The 20,336-nt window shown below is 47.3% G+C and overlaps 2 protein-coding genes across 2 annotated transcripts in view; both read left to right on the plus strand.

Annotated features, from left to right (window-relative positions):
- LOC121005764 (gastrula zinc finger protein XlCGF8.2DB-like) overlaps positions 1-1,780 on the plus strand; it is a 32,233-nt gene extending 30,453 nt beyond the window's left edge. Inside the window, exon 7 of the mRNA XM_040438530.1 lies at positions 1,774-1,780. Within this exon, the coding sequence (XP_040294464.1) occupies positions 1,774-1,780 (7 nt within the window). The remainder of the gene's footprint in view (positions 1-1,773) is intronic.
- LOC121004483 (gastrula zinc finger protein XlCGF57.1-like) overlaps positions 1-20,336 on the plus strand; it is a 245,584-nt gene that overhangs the window by 207,804 nt on the left and 17,444 nt on the right. Inside the window, exons 2-3 of the mRNA XM_040436729.1 lie at positions 14,348-14,507; positions 16,173-16,440. Of these exons, the coding sequence (XP_040292663.1) occupies positions 16,358-16,440 (83 nt within the window). The 5' untranslated portion in view covers positions 14,348-14,507; positions 16,173-16,357. The remainder of the gene's footprint in view (positions 1-14,347; positions 14,508-16,172; positions 16,441-20,336) is intronic.

Genomic DNA, 20,336 nt, shown 5'->3' on the forward strand with positions numbered 1-20,336 from the left:
CAATAGCAAGCGATCAAAAAGTCATACGCACCCCAAAATAGTGCCAATCAAACCGTCATCTTATCCCGCAAAAATCATTCCCTACCCAAGATAATCGGCCAAAAACTGAAAAAACTATGGCTCTCAGACTATGGAAACACTAAAACATGATTTTTTTTATTTTTATGAAAATCATTGTGTAAAACTTACATAAATAAAAGTATACATATTAGGTATCGCCGTGTCCGTGACAACCTGGTCTATAAAAATACCACATGATCTAACCTGTCAGATGAATGTTGTAAATAAAAACGGTGCCAAAACAGCTATTTCTTGTTACCTTGCCTCACAAAAAGTGTAATATAGAGCAACCAAAAATCATATGTACCCTAAACTAGTACCAACAAAACTGCCACCCTATCCCATAGTTTCTAAAATGGGGTCACTTTTTTGTTGTTTCTACTCTAGGGGTGCATCAGGGGGGCTTCAAATGGGACATGGTGTGAAAAAAACAGTCCAGCAAAATCTGCCTTCCAAAAAACATATGGCATTCCTTTCCTTCTGCGCCCTGACGTGTGCCCGTACAGCAGTTTACGACCACATATGGGGTGTTTCTGTAAACTACAGAATCAGAGCCATAAATATTGAGTTTTGTTTGGCTATTAACCCTTGCTTTGTAACTGGAAAAAAATTATTAAAATGGAAAATCTGACAAAAAAAGGGAAATTTTGAAATTGTATCTCTATTTTCCATTAATTCTGGTCCTTAAGGTGAAAATAAGCCTGGTTAAGGGGTTAAGTCTTCTGAAATAATAACTGTTAAATCCCTTTCCTCAGATACTGAGGTTAGGACTGGATCACTGATTTTATATTCAGGTGCATTATCTTGCACTTATCAACATTTAATTTTAGTTGCCAGATTTTTGACCATTCCTCTAGTTTTCCTAAAATCCTTTTCCATTTGGTGTATCCCTCCAGGAACATCAACCCTGTGTCATCAGCAAAAAGACACACCTTACCATCGAGGCCTTCTGAAATTTCGCTGATAAAGATATTAAACAATATGGGTCCCAGAACAGATCCCTGAGGTACCCCACTGGTAACAAGACTATGGTCTGAACATACTCCATTGACTACAACTTGAATAAAGCTCTCTTTTGCTCTGGCTCAGGGGGGTCAGAAGATGCTTTCATGAAACCAACTTGTGTGTCTGGTCTCATTATGAAAGCAGTATGGCACGTGCATACTCATACTTTTAATTAATTTGGCACCACACAAAGAAGATGAGAATCGCATGAATTGCGATAACAATAGTAAAATGTCATCTCTCGGCACACCTCTATCTACTTCCTCCTCCATCTGGAGAAGCCATGATCTAATGTTTTTAGCGACCGTATAAGAAGATAATGCTGCCTTTGACTGGCCTGAGGCTGAGAGATAACTGCGGCGTAGGTCATTATCTATCCTTCTATTCATTATGTCTGTAAAATTAGATCCGTCTTCGCTTGCAACCAATGTGCGTTTGAATAGCTTAGAAATGGCCACGTCTATTCTTCCTCTTGATCTATCATACACATAGTTTTAAACCTTTTGTTGAATATCGGTCCCTTATCTGGCGCCTTCCATTCATTGATCTTAAGACTCTTCACTACGGGGTCAACTTTAAATCCTCTAGATTTTTTAGGGTTACCGTCATTTCCGATTATTTCCGTTTGTACTACACACTCAGGCTCAAGATATTTAAACATTTTTGACACTAACGTAAATAAATTAATCTCTTGATCACTTTTTTCAGATTCTGAGGTGTTAATCTCATCTATAACTCTATCCCTCAATCATGTCGGACTCTCTGGATGAAGAATCCATCTTTTCAGAAGTAGCCGCCGGCCTGAACTGTGTCCGAGAAGCTGCTGCTTCAATATCCTTACTAGCTGACTGCTTGAACTGCTTAAACGCATCATGTACAAAATCCTTCATCTTTATTGGATAAAGGCTGATCCTCCACAGGAAAATCATTTGCTCTGCAGTCTGAACAGAAGTTAAACTCACTGCCATCTGGCAGGGGGGTGTTACAAGATCTGCAGGGCATATGTTTCCGCTTCCCAGCGGACTTTCTTGCAGTGGAGCCTCTATCTTCAGAAGCCTGAGACATTGTTCTACAATAGAATAGAGCAAAACTTAGATTAATCTATATAACATATACCTTTCCGCTGAAGAGGTTAATATCAAAAATAGGTGGTAATAAAAAAAAAAAATTACCACTAGATGGGAGCAGGCTACCTACCATACTAGCATCTCACCTAGGTTGATCTCAAACTGACCTGCTGCCACAGACTCGACATAGAAACCCAAGGTTTTTCCACAGGGACTGAATACAATAAACCTCATAAGAGGGACCCCCTCATTAGCGATCTAGGTAAAGCCTTTTTACCAGATAGGAGAGTGGCAAGATCCCGGCAGAGTGGCATGGCTGGAGGACGCCAGCGTGTTTTTATCCCTCCCTCCCCCCAGCGCGGCTACACACACGCGCAGCGCTGGCTGGGGAGAGGCGGAACCACCAGAGGGACGCATCGTCATCAGCCAAGGTAATACATAGACAGGACTAATATACTGGAATCACTATAAGATTAATGTGGCGCAACAGCAACAATGAACACTTCCCAACATCTCCACCTTCACCAGAAGGAAATCCTTTCCCAGGAAGGACAGAAAAAAAAACACAGTAGGAGGGACTAGGTTAGGAAGGTTTATAGGATATGCATTTAAATTGATGAATTGACATCTCCTGTCCTATGCTTTCAGGAGGATTAGAAATCCCCCGTGGGTGCTGCTGCTGTAGGACGACAAGGAATGGTCATTAGCCCCAACTGGGCCAAGGAGGAGCAGAAGAGTTATTAACCCTTAATGGGCTGAAAGAAAGTAAAAGTTAACTCTATGTAAGCATTAGGGATGAGCCAATCGACTTCAGGTGAAACATCCGAAGTCGATTTGTATAAAACTTCGTTTCAATACTGTACTGAGCGAGCGCTCCGTACAGTATTAGAATGTATTGACTCCGATGAGCCAAAGTTATTACTTCGCGAATAACTTAACTTAAGAAATTGATTTATACTGTAAAGAACCATTTCCGAACTCGGAACCACTTGGAACCTGAACCCTAGTTCGGGAAATGTTTTTTTACAGTATAAATCAATCTCTTAAGTTATTATAAGTCTCGCGACACTTCGCAAAGTAACTTCGGCTCATCGGAGCCAATAGATTCTAATACTGTACGGAACGCTCGCTCCGTACAGTATTGGACCGAAGTTTGATGCGAATCGACTTCGGATGTTTCATCCGAAGTCGATTCGCTCATCCCTAGTAAGCATGCTGCTTACCTCCTCCAGCAGGACCATCCTGACTCCTCCCACACAGGATCACATGGTCGTGACATCATGGGACCACGGCACCAGAACCTATCAGTGTATTGAGCGGCAGCCGGGGGATTTGCTGATGCCAGTGTACTGAAGCTATTCACTTGAAGGGGAGCTGAGCTGTAGGACCCCAGCACGGTCACTACACAGAGTATGGCGCTGTCTGCAAGAAAGACCTAATCCGGAACCTCCGCCAATCTGAAACTGATGACTAATGTTGAGCGAATCTAAGTCAAACGAATTGACTTTGATCTGAATTTCAGGAAAAATTTGATTCGTTGCTAAGCCGAATTTTCTTGCACTTCTTAATAACGAATCAATTTTCCCTGAAATGGCGGTAAAATAAACCAAAAAATACATACCTCATCCATTTGCGCGCAAAGAGGCCGTCGCGGACTTCTTGATTGAAGATACCACGTCACCACGCCGGCAAGCATGATGACGTCATTACGTCACTGCGCGAGATTTTGTGCTTTGTCTGCAATCAAAATGGCCGCGACGGCCTCTCTACGCGATCAAATGGATTATTTTAACCTGATTAACCCCTGAAACGCCTAAATGGTAGCGTCAGCAATGAACGTGGCATCTGAGGAGTTCAATGATTGGGGGCGGTGCGTTCGCCATTCGCCGTCATTGTGCCTGCCACATACAATGAAATGCGCTTCGTGATGAATTACTTCATATTTCTTTCTGAAACTTGGCAAAGCAGCCAAATCGAATTTTCCATAACTTCGCTCATCTCTAATAATGATCTATCTGGAGATCAGGGAACCCTTTAATGTAAACCCCTTTCCCCGAACTTTTAACAACCTACAAACAATGCACAAAAAATATCTGCCAAACTTTCATTCCTACATCCTTGTGTTGAAGTACGCACTTTATTGCACACCTGCAAACCTCGCTCCAGACAACGAAAGCCCTTGCAGTCTCCGTGGCTCAAAGAGCAATCAAGCTTGTAAAATTTCTGAAAACTGATTTCTGAAAACTTCTGCTTATACCCTAGATCAGTGGTGCCCAACCATTTTTCATCTGAGGGCCGCACTAGACTTGGTATAAATTTTGCGTCCCAGAACCAGGTAGCTTTGCCAGAAAGAAATGCAAATGCTATGAGGGGGCACATGTGAGCATTACTACTGTGAGGGGGCACATATCTGGGCATAACTACTGTGAGGGGGCACATATCTGGGCATAACTACTGTGAGGGGGCATGTGATGTATACATGTGTGTAATGTATGTAGTGCAGTATGTGATGATCACACACTGCACTACATACAGTAGACACATGTATACATCACATACTGTGCTGTCACCTTCTTCTGCAGGTCTACCTTGATGTCTGGTCTTAAGGCTTCAGTCAGATCCTCCACCGCCATGCTTGTGCCGTGTGCCCGACACCACCAGGAGCTGGCCCCTCCGCCGACTTCTCCTACAGCAGGGAGCTCTATCGCTCCAGTGCCCGCCCAATCTTAACAATCAGGGGCGTAGCTAGAAATGACTGGGCCCCATAGCAAAAAAAATTATGGGCCCCCCCTCCCGGATCTCCCACCCCCACAAACCTATTGGACCTCCCACCCCTTCTAGAGCTCCCACCCAAACACCCCTCCAGGATCTCCCACCCCAACATCCCCCTAAGTGTCGTCCACAGATCCCCCCCTAAGTGTCGTCCACAGATCCCCCCCTTCAGTGTCCTCCACAGATCCCCCCCTTCAGTGTCCTCCACAGATCCCCCCCTTCAGTGTCCTCCACAGATCCCCCCTTTAGTGTCCTCCACAGATCCCCCCCTTCAGTGTCCTCCACAGATCCCCCCCTTCAGTGTCCTCCACAGGTACCCCCCTTCAGTGTCCTCCACAGATCCCCCCATTCAGTGTCCTCCACAGATCCCCCCCTTCAGTGTCCTCCACAGATCCCCCCTTCAGTGTCCTCCACAGATCCCCCCTTCAGTGTCCTCCACAGATCCCCCCCTTCAGTGTCCTCCACAGATCCCCCTCTTCAGTGTCCTCCACAGATACCCCTCTTCAGTGTCCTCCACAGATACCCCCCTTCAGTGTCCTCCACAGATACCCCCCTTCAGTGTCCTCCACAGATCCCCCCCTTCAGTGTCCTCCACAGATCCCCCCTTTCAGTGTCCTCCACAGATATCCCCCCACCCAGAGCCGCCTCCTAGCTAATTTATTCACTGCACTTGCCTCTGTGAAATTGAAGAGAAGCGCCGTAATCTCGCACAGGCGCACACTGGCAGAGGCCAGGAAGACGGTGCCTGAGCACTTCGATGCCTCTGACAGTTCGCCTGTGCGAGATTACGGCACTTCTCTTCAATTTCACAGAGGCAAGTGCAGTGAATAAATTAGCTAGGAGGCGGCGCTGGGCGGAGAGATTGCAGGCACAGGCAGCATCGCTTTGCTGCCTGTGCCGTTCGCAGCGCGCCCTGCGCTGATAAAGTCCGGTCACTGCGCGGGCCGCATGACACGGTTTCGCGGGCCGCATTTGGCCCACGGGCCGTAGGTTGGGCATCACTGCCCTAGATAAATGCCCTAAATGGGCCTACACACAATGTATTAACCAAAATGTACAGTCATCATAGTAAAACATATCACAAAAAATTCTCTAAATAAAAGCATCACTAATAATCATTACAAAAAAACATGAGTACATCCTTAAAGGGTTAATATATTTTCTCTTATTATCTCCAGTAATTGTATTTTACATGGGATTTTGTAGGATTTTACATCTTCTCATCTCTCCATTCAGGTTCCTACAATACAAGATCCGCTCAGTGGATATTTTCTATATAAGATCCTTCTCCTGATTGACCCCTCAAAGATAGATATTGACAGAGACAAGATGGCGGAGAGTATAATAAATCTCACCCTAGAGATCCTCTTCCGGCTTACTGGAGAGGTGAGAGATTCTGACGATGCCATATTTCATCTTCTTATCTATGTTACTAACAGATGGACATGACTGGAGAGGTGAGGGACTCTGGAGATGTATGTAGTGATATTTATTACTGTGTCTCTCCATAACCAGGACTACACAGTAGTGAAGAAGACCTCTAGTGAGCGCTGCCAGGACCCTGTGTCTGAAAGACGGGGAAGAACCCTGAGCCTAATCACGGGGCCTCCACCTCATCCCCTGATACATGAGGAAATCAATAGAGAGAAGATCCTGGAACTCACCAACAAGATGATTGAGCTGCTGACTGGAGAGGTGACACAGCTGGGAATGCTGGGACATTATACAGGAATGCTATGAAGGGATCTGGGTAATGACTGTATCATTGTGTTGTCAGGTTCCTATAAGGTGTCAGGATGTCACCATTTATTTCTCCATGGAGGAGTGGGAGTATTTAGAAGGACACAAAGATCTGTACAAGGACGTCATGATGGAGGATCACCAGCCCCTCACATTACCAGGTAATAGACATGACTAAATACACACGTCCTCTCATTATCTGTATGTAAGGAATGAATTCAGTTACTGGATGTGTTTCCTACAGTTAAGGAAGAGAGAAGAACACCAGAGAGATGTCCCAGTCCTCTTCTTCCACAGGATGGGTCAGAAGAACATCACAATGTCCCACAGGATAATCAGGTAGAGGGAGATAAGATCTCATGAAATGTCCCCTATGATCTGTAGAGGCTGTGAAGATCTTGTTTTATCCACCAGTATTTATATGTTTTATCCTTTTATAATGAGAGGCGGATATGGCAGGATTATAGCTGACCATAGACATTACATGTCTGAATCTTCTCACTATTTTTGAAAAGTTGGATTTATACAGGAGACCTGCAGATATTTGGGTCAGATAACTCCTGCTAAATAAGTCATGTTAAATATTGATCTTCTCTGGTCATATAAAACCTACTAAAAGACTTCTCCAACCGTCTGATGACTTCTACATTATTTCTTTCACAGCTTGTGAATCCGGGTGAAGATCTGAACATTATATATGTTACAGAGACATATGTGAGGGGTGATGAGCAGAGTAGAGAGGACATTCCTACAGATAACCGCCCAGGTGAGTAGTAACCACTAAATAAAACAAAGAAGACTCAGATTTGATGGAATGTTTTCAATACTATATTTTGCTGTTCTGAGAAAAACTAACAATGGCGTCCAATTGTGCTCTTGTGTAAGGATCTTTGTACATGGCTGGATTCAGGGCCTCCTTTGCTGGCTTCATTCAGGTTTCCATCACATTCTACACTGCTCATATCCAGGGGTTAGGACCACTCTGCAATCCATCAGCGGTGGCCGTGCTTGCACACTATAGGAAAAAGCCCCACCCTCTCCGGTGGCCAGGACTGTAGGAGTGCGCATAGGCACACAAAAGCAGCTGCCGAAGTGGCCGTAACCATAGAAATGATCAAAAAATGAATCAAACCAGCAAAGGAGTATTAGTAAGTGCCTCCATGAGAATTGTCACTTGCTGAAGTCAGAAAAAGTGGAAGAGTGGTTCTTGTCGACTCACCAGGACGGTTAAGGTAAGAGAATTTAGCCCAAAGAAGTAATGAAACCTCGTCATTTTGGTGTACAGATAAGTTTCAGAAAAAGTTAACTAGAGCCCGCTTAATGCATTCCACTTGCCCGTGGTATTGTGGATGTTAGGCCTCTTTCCCACTACCGTTTTTTGTTTCCGTTCTGCGGGCCGTTTTTTGTGTTCCGTATACGGTCCGTATACGGAACCATTCATTTCAATGGGTCCGCAAAAAAAACTGAATGTACTCCGTGTGCATTCCGTTTCCGTATTTCCGTTCCGTTGAAAGATAGAACATGTCCTATATTTGGCCCCAAATCACGTTCAATTTTCTCTATGTAATTACTGCATACTGTATGTGCCATACGGAAAAACGGAACCGAAACTGAATATCAACGGAAACAAAAAACAAACGGAACAACGGATCCGTGAAAAACGGACCGCAAAACACTGAAATAGCCATACGGTAGTGTGAAAGAGGCCTTAAGCGGAGGAAAAATCCAATGTGACATCCAGCTGTGTAAAGGTAGCCTGTGTTTTATGAACAAGTTGGTCAGAAGACTAGCAGAACGGAGGCCACCTGATTGGCCACTACCAGATTAACATGCATTCTGATTGAATCCATAGCAATGTGCTGCGATGGCGGATCAGACGCCTGTACGTTTTTCTGTAGGAGTCTTATTCTGGGCACAGGTGGTACCAAGAAGCTACATAGTCCTTGATGTTTGCAGAGATTTTAGACCACAAAAAATGGTGAGTTATTTTTTTAACCCTCAGATGACCACCTACTAAGCATTCTGTATTAAAGAATGCTATTGTTTTCCCTTATAACCATGTTATAAGGGAAAATAATGACATCTACACAACCTTGAACCCAAACCTGAACTTCAGTGAAGGAGTTCGGGTCTGGGTACCACATTCAGTTTTTTATCACGCGCGTGCAAAATGCATTGCAACTGCGCGATAAAAACTGAACAACGGAACGCAATCGCAGTCAAAACTGACTGTAATTGGGTACCTACTCGCGCGTGTTTGCCGCAATGCATCGGGACGCATCCTGAGCCAAAACGTGAACCCAGCCTATGGCCTCATGCACATGACCGTTGTTTTATTCCGTGTCCGTTCAGTTTTTCATGATTTTCTGTGGACCCATTGACTTTCAATAGGTCCGTTGAAAACTCGGCTAATGCACCGTTTGTCATCCGTGTCCGTGATCCGTGGTTCCAGTTCGTCCAAAAAATATAACCTGTCCTATTTTTTTTCACGGAAAACGGTTCGCGGACCCATTCAAGTCAATGGGACCGTGAAAAAAAACGCGGAGGCACACAAGATTGTCATCCGCGTCCGTTTTTTTCCTATCATTTGCATGGCAAACTTGACTTAGACTTTTTTTTTACTTTCCTTTATGTCTGGTGATCCTCCAAAAATAAAGGAAGACACACGGAAACAAAAACGGAAACGGATCACGGAACCCCATTTTGCGGGACGGAACACAACAACGGTGAGGCCTTCTAGTGAGTCTTCAGCCCTGAGCTGAAGTGGTCCACATCCAGCTCAGAACTCTGCTAAGAGCTAGTGGACATCAGCTAGAAGTTTAGCTTCAGGAAAGGATATTAATCCAGAAAGCACCAAAGAAACAAAGGGTTACGGCCATCGCTGTACGCGCCTTAGGACCTTTGTAGTTAAAAGTGAAGGATTTACCAGCCTCCGGCAGCCTCGCTAACCTGCACTGGGATACCAGGGACCAGCCTAGAAGTCCTCTAACCTTTATCATGAATGGCCTGAGAGACAGACATCACACCTGTGAGCAGAGGACCTCTTGCAGCTTTACCTCTGTCCATCTTGAAGAGACTGTATTTCAAATCTGGATGTACTAGAGACGTTTTATACTTGGATGTAATCGTTACCAGAGTTCTAAACTGGATTGCACCATCCTTGTCTCAGTCTCCAATTCTTCAGTTAACACTACAGTCAATGGTTGTACCACCACAAAAGGTACTGGCGTCACCACTACAAGGGACCTTGCCATAGGCACATTAATACAGACCATCGCGGGCACCTCGAACCACCATCTGGCCACCAGAGTGTGCCCCAGAGAATTCCTGTGCCGTTCTCCTCATCACTGCCCAGGGACGACGTAGCCGTGAGTGACCAGGACTGTACTTACCGCGGCCCACCTACTGCTCACACCGTGACCTCACATGTAATTCCCCTGAAAGTCCCCTATTTTTTGTGGGTGCTGTGGAACGGACATACGGATGTGGACAACACACGGTGGCGCCATTGAACGGGACGGCAAAAAATGTGGATCAGATGTGGACAAAAAACATGGTCATGTGCATGAGCCCTAACTTAAAGCGAACCTTTCACCTGGATTTCACTTAATAAACTATCACCAGTACCTTATAGATCATCCTCATTGTGTTAGCACACGGTCTTGTCCCGCTTTTCTGTGATGTATATGCATGAAAAAATCGCCTTATAAAGTACTCTTCTCCAGCTCCTGAAGTCACGGTAGAAGTCAAGGGGGTAGCCCTTCCCTCACTCCAGGCTGAACCTCCCCTGCCCTAACCCCGCCTCTAAGCAGCCCGCCTCTAAGCAGTGTAACTGACACCCGGCTCAGTCGCCGGGACCGCGCTTGTACAGGCGGCGCATGCGCCATCGGACTCAAGTGCGATCCTGTAACTGAATCGCGCATGCGCCGTCCCCGATGCCTGCCTGTCTTCTCTTCCTCATGCGCGATTCAGTTACAGGATCGCGCTTGAGTCCGACGGCGCATGCGCCGCCTGTACAAGCGCGGTCCCGGCGACTGAGCCGGGTGTCAGTTAGACTGCTTAGAGGCGGGGTTAGGGCAGGGGAGTTACAGCCTGGAGTGAGGGAAGGGCTACCCCCTTGACTTCTACCGTGACTTCAGGAGCTGGAGACGAGGACTTTATAAGGCGATTTTTTTCATGCATATACATCACAGAAAAGCGGGACAAGACCGTGTGCTAACACAATGAGGATGATCTATAAGGTACTTTTGATAGTTTATTAAGTGAAATCCAGGTGAAAGGTTCGCTTTAAGGGCCCTTTCATAACGCGGGGGAAGCGGCGATGCAGACCATAGCCGCCGGAGATGATGCAGACCGTAGCCGCCGGAGGCTTGAAGAGGCCATATAGGAGCAGCAGTGGTCCAGGTGGGCAGACATAGTGCTCCTGGTGAGCCCACTAAATGGTCGGTTCCCCAAAGTAACGTGTATGTGTGAATGTGTGTGTGTAGAGAGCAACAGTGCTCTCCCAATGTCATAAGACAAAGCCCCTTTTAAAGTCAGTATCTCCATAGAGCTACATTGTATCCTGTATTTACCATTCTAACAAACATATAGGGTTACATAGAAACATAGAATGTGTCGGCAGATAAGAACCATTTGGCCCATCTAGTCTGCCCAATATACTGAGTACTATGGATAGCCCCTGGCCCTATCTTATATGAAGGATAGCCTTATGCCTATCCCATGCATGCTTAAACCCCTTCACTGTATTTGCAGGTACCACTTCTACAGGAAGGCTATTCCATGCATCCACTACTCTCTCAGTAAAGTAATACTTCCTGATATTACTTTTAAACCTTTGCCCCTCTAATTTAAAACTATGTCCTCTTGTGGTAGTTTTTCTTCTTTTAAATATTCTCTCCTCCTTTACCGAGTTGATTCCCTTTATGTATTTAAAAGTTTCTATCATATCCCCTCTGTCTCTTCTTTCTTCCAAGCTATACATGTTAAGGTCCTTTAATCTTTCCTGGTAAGTTTTATCCTGCAATCCATGTACCAGTTTAGTAGCTCTTCTCTGAACTCTCTCCAAAGTATCAATATCCTTCCTCCTTAATAAGTAAAACCCCCTACATCAGGATGTTCTCAATATTCCTTATTTGTTAAGCTAATAATGACATAAGAGGGTCCTAACCTTCCAGATACAAGACTCAAGACAAGTGCTGGCCTCTCATGGTCCTTCCAATAAACCTAGAAGGTGTTAGTAGTGGTTGTGGTACCACCGCGTCTACCGGACGAATATGGCTACGGCTAATCCCAATCCTGGCCGTCCCCTGGTATTAACCCTTTAACCCCTGTGCAAAGATCTGGAGTTCATTGCAGGGGAACCACCAGGACACTACTACCTGAGCCACGGGGGTCGGAGAGATCAGCGCAGGGCGTCACACAGAGACAGCTCCACTACATACACATCACACAGAGACAGCTCCACTACATACACATCACACAGAGACAGCTCTGCTACATACACATCACACAGAGACAGCACTGCTACATACACATCACACAGAGACAGCTCTGCTACATACACGTCACACAGAGACAGCTCCGCTACATACACGTCACACAGAGACAGCTCCGCTACATACACGTCACACAGAGACAGCTCCGCTACATACACGTCACACAGAGACAGCTCCGCTACATACACGTCACACAGAGACAGCTCCGCTACATACACATCACACAGAGACAGCTCCGCTACATACACATCACTCAGAGACAGCTCCTCTACATACACATCACACAGAGACAGCTCTGCTACATACACATCACACAGAGACAGCTCCGCTACATACACATCACACAGAGACAGCTCCGCTACATACACATCACACAGAGACAGCTCCGCTACATACACATCATACAGAGACAGCTCCGCTACATACACATCACACAGAGACAGCTCCTCTACATACACATCACACAGAGACAGCTCCTCTACATACACATCACACAGAGACAGCTCTGCTACATACACGTCACACAGAGACAGCTCCGCTACATACACGTCACACAGAGACAGCTCCGCTACATACACATCACACAGAGACAGCTCTGCTACATACACATCACACAGAGACAGCTCTGCTACATACACATCACACACAGACAGCTCCTCTACATACACATCACACAGAGACAGCTCCTCTACATACACATCACACAGAGACAGCTCTGCTACATACACATCACACAGAGACAGCTCTGCTACATACACATCACTCAGATGGTACCAGCACCTGCTTATTTGATTTATGACTTCTCCCACATATGATCACATGGTCATGATGACATCATGAACGGTCCTTTACATCCTCCAGTAACACAGCCTGGAACCTGACTCCTCCCACTCTTGGTCACACGGTCATGACATCACCACAGGTCCTTTACCTGCCCCAGCAGCACAGCCTGGAGCCTGACTCCTCCCACATATGGTCACACGGTTATGACATCATGAAAGGTCCTTTACCTGCCCCAGCAACACAGCCTGGAGCCTGACTCCTCCCACATATGGTCACATGGTCATAACCAGGGGCGTAGCTAAAGGCTCATGGGCCCTGGTGCAAGAGTTCAGCTTGGGCCCCCCTTCCCTCAGTGCTTTGTGGCCAGGGAAGCACATAGCCTTCATGCTGCCTGAGGCCACCTTCCAGCCAGAGGTGTAACTTGACCAGCATGCACTTTCTATAATACGGGTGTCGTCTTATGCGGCACAAGGGTCTTTGGGCCCCCTCGGGTCCTGGGCCCGGTAGCGACTGCTACCTCTACACCCCCTATAGAAGTGATGGCGAACCTATGGCACGGGTGCCAGAGGCAGCACTCAGAGCCCTCTCTGTGGGCACCCGCACTGTGAAAAAAGTCTATGGTGTACCAATATGCCTTAGACTTTTCCTGCCATTCATCAGCAGAGGGCGCACTATGAACAGCACAGGCAGGGCCCTGAATGTAGACAGTCTTTAATAGCTAAATGATAAAGTACATGGAAAATATACTATATTGAACTATAGTATTCGGGTTAAATTGCCGTGTTGGTACTTTACGATAAATAAGTGGGTTTTGGGTTGCAGTTTGGGCACTCAGCCTCTAAAAGGTTCGACATCACTGCCCTATAGCTACGCCCCTGGTCATGACATCACCACAGGTCCTTTACCTGCCCCAGCAGCACAGCCTGGAGCCTGACTCCTCCCACATATTGTCAGACGGTCATGACATCATGAAAGGTCCTTTACCTCCTCCAGCAGCACAGCCTGGAGCCTGACTCCTCCCATATATGGTCATGATATCACCACAGGTCCTTTACCTGCCCCAGCAGCACAGCCTGGATCCTGACTCCTCCCACATATGGTCAGACGGTCATGACATCATGAAAGGTCCTTTACCTCCTCCAGCAGCACAGCCTGGAGCCTGACTCCTCCCACATATGGTCAGACGGTCATGACATCATGAAAGGTCCTTTACCTCCTCCAGTAGCACAGCCTGGAGCCTGACTCCTCCCACATATGGTCATGATATCACCACAGGTCCTTTACCTGCCCCAGCAGCACAGGGTGGAGCCTGACTCCTCCCACATATGGTCAGACGGTCATGACATCATGAAAGGTCCTTTAGCCCACTAGTCTCCCCCATAGATGCAGTGTCCAGCGGTGCAGGAGGAGGTAGGTGTCCAGTCACCGCCATCGTCTGTCAGGTAAGGATTGTATAACATGTCCCTGGAGACTCCTCGGTCAGTGAGGACAGAATCCGCCTTCTGAGGACTGGAGGAAGTTTGTCCTGGACGGTGACCCGTAGTTTTTTGGATATGAGTTTTTCAGGACCAAACCAGCTTAGGTGATTACGTTGTTTTACCTCCCTGTCTTCTATAAGCCACAAGCAGTGGTGTATCTGTAATAGAGGCAGCTGCAAAAGGCCCCAAGAAGGAAGGGCCCCCCCTTCCTGTGCAGGAAAGCCCCGCCCACAATTACATGTATCATGTGTCATGTGATCAGGGAGCTGGCGCTCAGCAGTGGAGAGGAAAAAGTAGTGAACTGCCTGGGGAGGAGAGGTGAGCAGGGTCCTGGGAGAGCCCATAACATCCCAATACTGGGAGTAGTAGTTCTGTCCTACTGTATCCCCACTATGCAATGTTCACAGATTCTTTACAATATCCATCTGGACATGCTGGGAGTTGTACTCCTCTCCAGTCATACTATCCACCGATGTATAATAGCCTGGGCATGCTGAGAGTTGTAGTTCTCTTCTGTTATAATGTCCACTGATGTCATATAATAACATTCTGGTAATGCTGGGAGTTGTAGTCCTCTCCTCTTGTAGCCTCTCCCTGTAATCTCAACTTATGTTCCATAATTATAGCCTGGACGTGCTGGGAGTTGTAGTTCTCTCCTCTTACTCCTCCACTGCCTGAGCTGTTCACGATGAGACTTGTAGTTCTCTAGTCACTCTCATGATGTTCTGCAGCAGCTGAGGTGTTTGTTAGGCTTTGTTCGCACTGCACTGGTGACGGTCGCTGTTCTGCTCTATCATAGGAACAGCGATCATCCGCCCGCCCCCTCTCTCAGGATGGCCGAGCGGTTTTAGCAGAGTGTCAGTACATTGATGACACTCTGCTTGAAACGGCTGACATCTGTGCTGGCATAGATGTGAGCCGTTTAACCCCTTCCATGCCCCGGTCCGAAGGGACCACCACTGTATGGAAGAGGTTAACAGGGAGGGAGCTCCCTCCCTCTCCCATCGGGGGCTGCTGTGCCTTTTCAGCCTCCGATGGGAAAGGGGGGGTCCCCCTCCCTCCCCATCACCCGCTGCTCAGTTGTGGCAGCGAGTGATGGTTACCATGGCAACCGGACGCATTCACAGGCATCCGGCTGTCCATGGTACTGATCATAGGCTGTCCATGGTGCTGATTAGACTTCTGCTAAAGGCAGAAGTCTGATCAGACTAAGTAAAGTGAAAATACAGTACAGTACACTATATAGTGTATTGTATTATACAGACATCAGACCCACTGGATCTTCAAGGACCAAGGATCTTCAAGAACCAAGTGGGTCTGGGTCCAAAAAATGTGAAAAAATACACATTTATCACTGATTAAAAAAATAACATTTCCTACACATGTTTGATATCACCGCGTCCGTAATGACCTGATCTATAAAACGTTAAGTTACTTTCCCCGCACGGTGAACGCCATAAAAAAATAAAAACTATGATGAAATTGAAATTTTGCCCACCTTACTTCCCAAAAAAGGTAATAAAAGTCATCAAAAAAAGTCGTAGGTACGCCAAAATAGTATATATACGCCAAAATAGTGAATCAAACCGTCACCTTATCCCTCAAAAAATGAGCACCTACATGAGACAAGTATACATATTAGGTATCGCCACGTCCATAATCACCGGCTCTATAAAAATATCATATGACATAACCCCTCAGGGGAACACTGTCAAAAAAATAAAATAAAAACTGTGCTAAAAAAACATTTGTTTTGTCACCTGAGGAAGGGGTGACCTGATACCCTGAAACGTGTCTAGCTAGGACAGGACCACCCGATAAACGCGAATAGCCTGCCGGATTTGCACAAAGACATCGTCCGCTGCGCGAATGGGAGTTTGAATAATACAGCGTAAGACCGGTAACCTAAGTGAGAGTCTAGCTGCACGTGTCAAACAATTGCCAGCATGGGATAATGAGGACGAACAACGCTCGTAGAACAGTGGTCTTTACAGGCACAGGACCAGTTGAGCGACTTTGGGACGCAAAAGGGACACGGTAAGACTATTTCAATCTTTTCCGGCAGGACTTTTATCACGATCACAGTGAAAATATTCCAGTGGGACGCCGCTGTTAACTGCATATAGCGGGACGCCGCTACTTTTGTTTGCACAAATTGTTTCCACTGTGTCACACAGGACCATTTTATGGTATTCGTACCAGTGTATCGCTTTGGCCTTATCACAGGACATTGTTACTTCTGCTGCTACTATTTATCTTTGGGACTATCTGGCATTGGAGCTTATTTACTTTATTCATTTCATCGATACCAAACCCACCAGACTCATATTGACTTTTATATATTGCATTAAATAATTTTTTTGCTGATTTAGTTTGTTCTACACTATTATATTAGGGTGCCATTTTATATCATAGGTTGCGCTCATTGATATTATTTATTTATTTAAATTTTATGTGTTAATAAATCCCTTATGGTACAGATATCCTGAGAGTGCCCAGTTCCACTTTGTTTCATGTTCTCTATTTATAAGGGGACAGGGTGAGTCCTCTTTACTGAGTGCACCTCTATTGGTCAATAGTAGAGTTGAGCGAACACCTGGATGTTCGAGAAGTTAGGCCAAATTTCCTGGAAATGTTCGGGTTCGGGATCTGAACCCCATTGAAGTCAATGGGGACCCGAACTTTAAAACAGCCCAGGAAAGAGCTAGAGGGCTGCAAAAGGCAGCAACATGTAGGTAAATCCCCTGCAAACAAATGTGGATAGGGAAATGAATAAAAATAAAATAAATAAAAATTAACCAATATCAATTGGAGAGAGGTCCCATAGCAGAGAATCTGGCTTCATGTCATAGCAGAGAATCAAGCTTCACGTCACCCAACACTGGAACAGTCCACTGTCACATATTTAGGCCCAGGCACCCAGGCAGAGGAGAGAGGTCCCGTAACAGAGAATCTGGCTTCATGTCAGCACAGAATCAGTCTTCATGTTATAGCAGAGAATCAAGCTTCACGTCACCCAACACTGGAACAGTCCATTGTCACATATTTAGGCCCAGGCACCCAGGCAGAGGAGAGCGGTCCCATAACAGAGATTCAGGCTTCATGTCAGCACAGAATCTGTCTTCATGTCATAGCAGAGAATCAGGCTTCACGTCACCCACCACTGGAACAGGCGGCCACTGTCACATATTTAGGCCCAGACACCCAGGCAGAGGAGAGAGGTCCCATAGCAGAGAATCTGGTTTCATGTCAGCAGAGAATCAGTCTTCATGTCATAGCAGAGAATCAGGCTTCACGTCACCCACCACTGGAACAGGCCACTGTCACACATTTAGGCCCCGGCACCCAGACAGAGGAGAGGTTCATTCAACTTTGGGTTGCCCCACAATATAATGGTAAAATGAAAATAAAAATAGGATTGAATGAGAAAGTGCCCTGGAGTACAATAATATATGGTTAAGGGGAGGTAGTTATAAATGTCTAATCTGCACAAGGGATGGACAGGTCCTGTGGGATCCATGCCTGGTTCATTTTTATGAACGTCAGCTTGTCCACATTGGCTGTAGACAGGCGGCTGCGTTTGTCTGTAATGACGCCCCCTGCCGTGCTGAATACACGTTCAGACAAAACGCTGGCCGCCGGGCAGGCCAGCACCTCCAAGGCATAAAAGGCAGCTTTGGCCACGTGGACAATTTGGAGACCCAGAAGTTGAATGGGGCCGAACCATCAGTCAGTACGTGGAGGGGTGTGCACAGGTACTGTTCCACCATGTTATTGAAATGTTGCCTCCTGCTAACACATTCCGTATCAGGTGGTGGTGCAGTTAGCTGTTGCGTGGTGACAAAACTTTTCCACATCTCTGCCATGCTAACCCTGCCCTCAGAGGAGCTGGCCGTGACACAACTGCGTTGGCGATCTCTTGCTCCTCCTCTGCGTTCGCCTTGGGCTTCCACTTGTTCCCCTGTGACATTTGGGAATGCTCTCAGTAGCGCGTCTACCAACGTGCGCTTGTACTCGCGCATCTTCCTATCACGCTCCAGTGCATGAAGTAAGGTGGGCACATTGTCTTTGTACCGTGGATCCAGCAGGGTGGCAACCCAGTAGTCCGCACACGTTAAAATGTGGGCAACTCTGCTGTCGTTGCGCAGGCACTGCAGCATGTAATCGCTCATGTGTGCCAGGCTGCCCAGAGGTAAGGACAAGCTGTCCTCTGTGGGAGGCGTATCGTCATCGTCCTGTGTTCCCCCCAGCCACGCACCAGTGATGGGCCCGAGCTGCGTTGGGTGCCAGCCCGCTGTGAACCTGCTTCATCCTCATCCTCCTCCACCTCCTCGTCCTCCAGTAGTGGGCCCTGTCTGGCCACATTTGTACCTGGCCTCTGCTGTTGCAAAAAACCTCCCTCTGAGTCACTTCGAAGAGACTGGCCTGAAAGTGCTAAAAATGACCCCTCTTCCTCCTCCTCCTCCTGGGCCACCTCCTCTTCCATCATCGCCCTAAGTGTTTTCTCAAGGAGACATAGAAGTGGTATTGTAACGCTGATAACGGCGTCATGGCCACTGGCCATGTTGGTGGAGTACTCGAAACAGCGCAACAGGGCACACAGGTCTCGCATGGAGGCCCAGTCATTGGTGGTGAAGTGGGGCTGATCCGCAGTGCGATTGACCCGTGCGTGCTGCAGCTGAAACTCCACTATGGCCTGCTGCTGCTCGCACAGTCTGTCCAGCATGTGCAAGGTGGAGTTCCACCTGGTGGGCACGTCGCATATGAGGCGGTGAGCGGGAAGGCCGAAGTTACGCTGTAGCGCAGACAGGCGAGCAGCGGCAGGGTGTGAACGCCGGAAGCGCGAACAGACGGCCCGCACTTTATGCAGCAGCTCTGACATGTCGGGGTAGTTGTGAATGAACTTCTGCACCACCAAATTCAGCACATGCGCCAGGCAAGGGATGTGCGTCAATTGTGCGCACACCACCAGGCCGGGCTTGAGGCTCACCGGCAGCAACCACTCGTCGGTCTGTTGTTCTATACCCCGCCACAACTCCTGTGCGTTGTGGGGCCTGTCCCCCAAACATATGAGTTTCAGAACGGCCTGCTGACGTTTACCCCGGGCTGTGCTGAAGTTGGTGGTGAAGGTGTGTGGCTGACTGGATGAGCAAGTGGAAGAAGAGGAGGAGGAAGCTGAGTAGGAGGAGGAGGAGACAGGAGGCAAAGAATGTTGCCCTGCGATCCTTGGCGGCGGAAGGACGTGCGCCAAACAGCTCTCCGCCTGGGGCCCAGCCGCCACTACATTTACCCAGTGTGCAGTTAGGGAGATATAGCGTCCCTGCCGTGCTTACTGGTCCACGTATCTGTGGTTAGGTGGACCTTGCCACAGATGGCGTTGCGCAGTGCACACTTGATTTTATCGGATACTTGGTTGTGCAGGGAAGGCACGGCTCTCTTGGAGAAGTAGTGGCGGCTGGGAACAACATACTGTGGGACAGCAAGCGACATGAGCTGTTTGAAGCTGTCTGTGTCCACCAGCCTGAATGACAGCATTTCATAGGCCAGTAGTTTAGAAATGCTGGCATTCAGGGCCAGGGATCGAGGGTGGCTAGGTGGGAATTTACGCTTTCTCTCAAATGTTTGTGAGATGGAGAGCTGAACACTGCCGTGTGACATGGTTGAGATGCTTGGTGACGGAGGTGGTGGTGTTGGTGGTACATCCCATGTTTGCTGGGCGGCAGGTGCCAACGTTCCTCCAGAGGCCGAGGCGGCAGCAGCAGAAGAGGCCGAGGCGGCAGCAGCAGAAGAGGCCGAGGCGGCAGCAGCAGCAGAAGAGGTAGCAGGGGGAGCCTGAGTGACTTCCTTGTTTTTAAGGTGTTTACTCCACTGCAGTTCATGCTTTGCATGCAGGTGCCTGGTCATGCAGGTTGTGCTAAGGTTCAGAACGTTAA

Source organism: Bufo bufo, chromosome 6 (assembly GCF_905171765.1).
Source record: "Bufo bufo chromosome 6, aBufBuf1.1, whole genome shotgun sequence".
In the NCBI taxonomy this organism is placed as follows: Eukaryota; Metazoa; Chordata; class Amphibia; order Anura; family Bufonidae; genus Bufo; species Bufo bufo.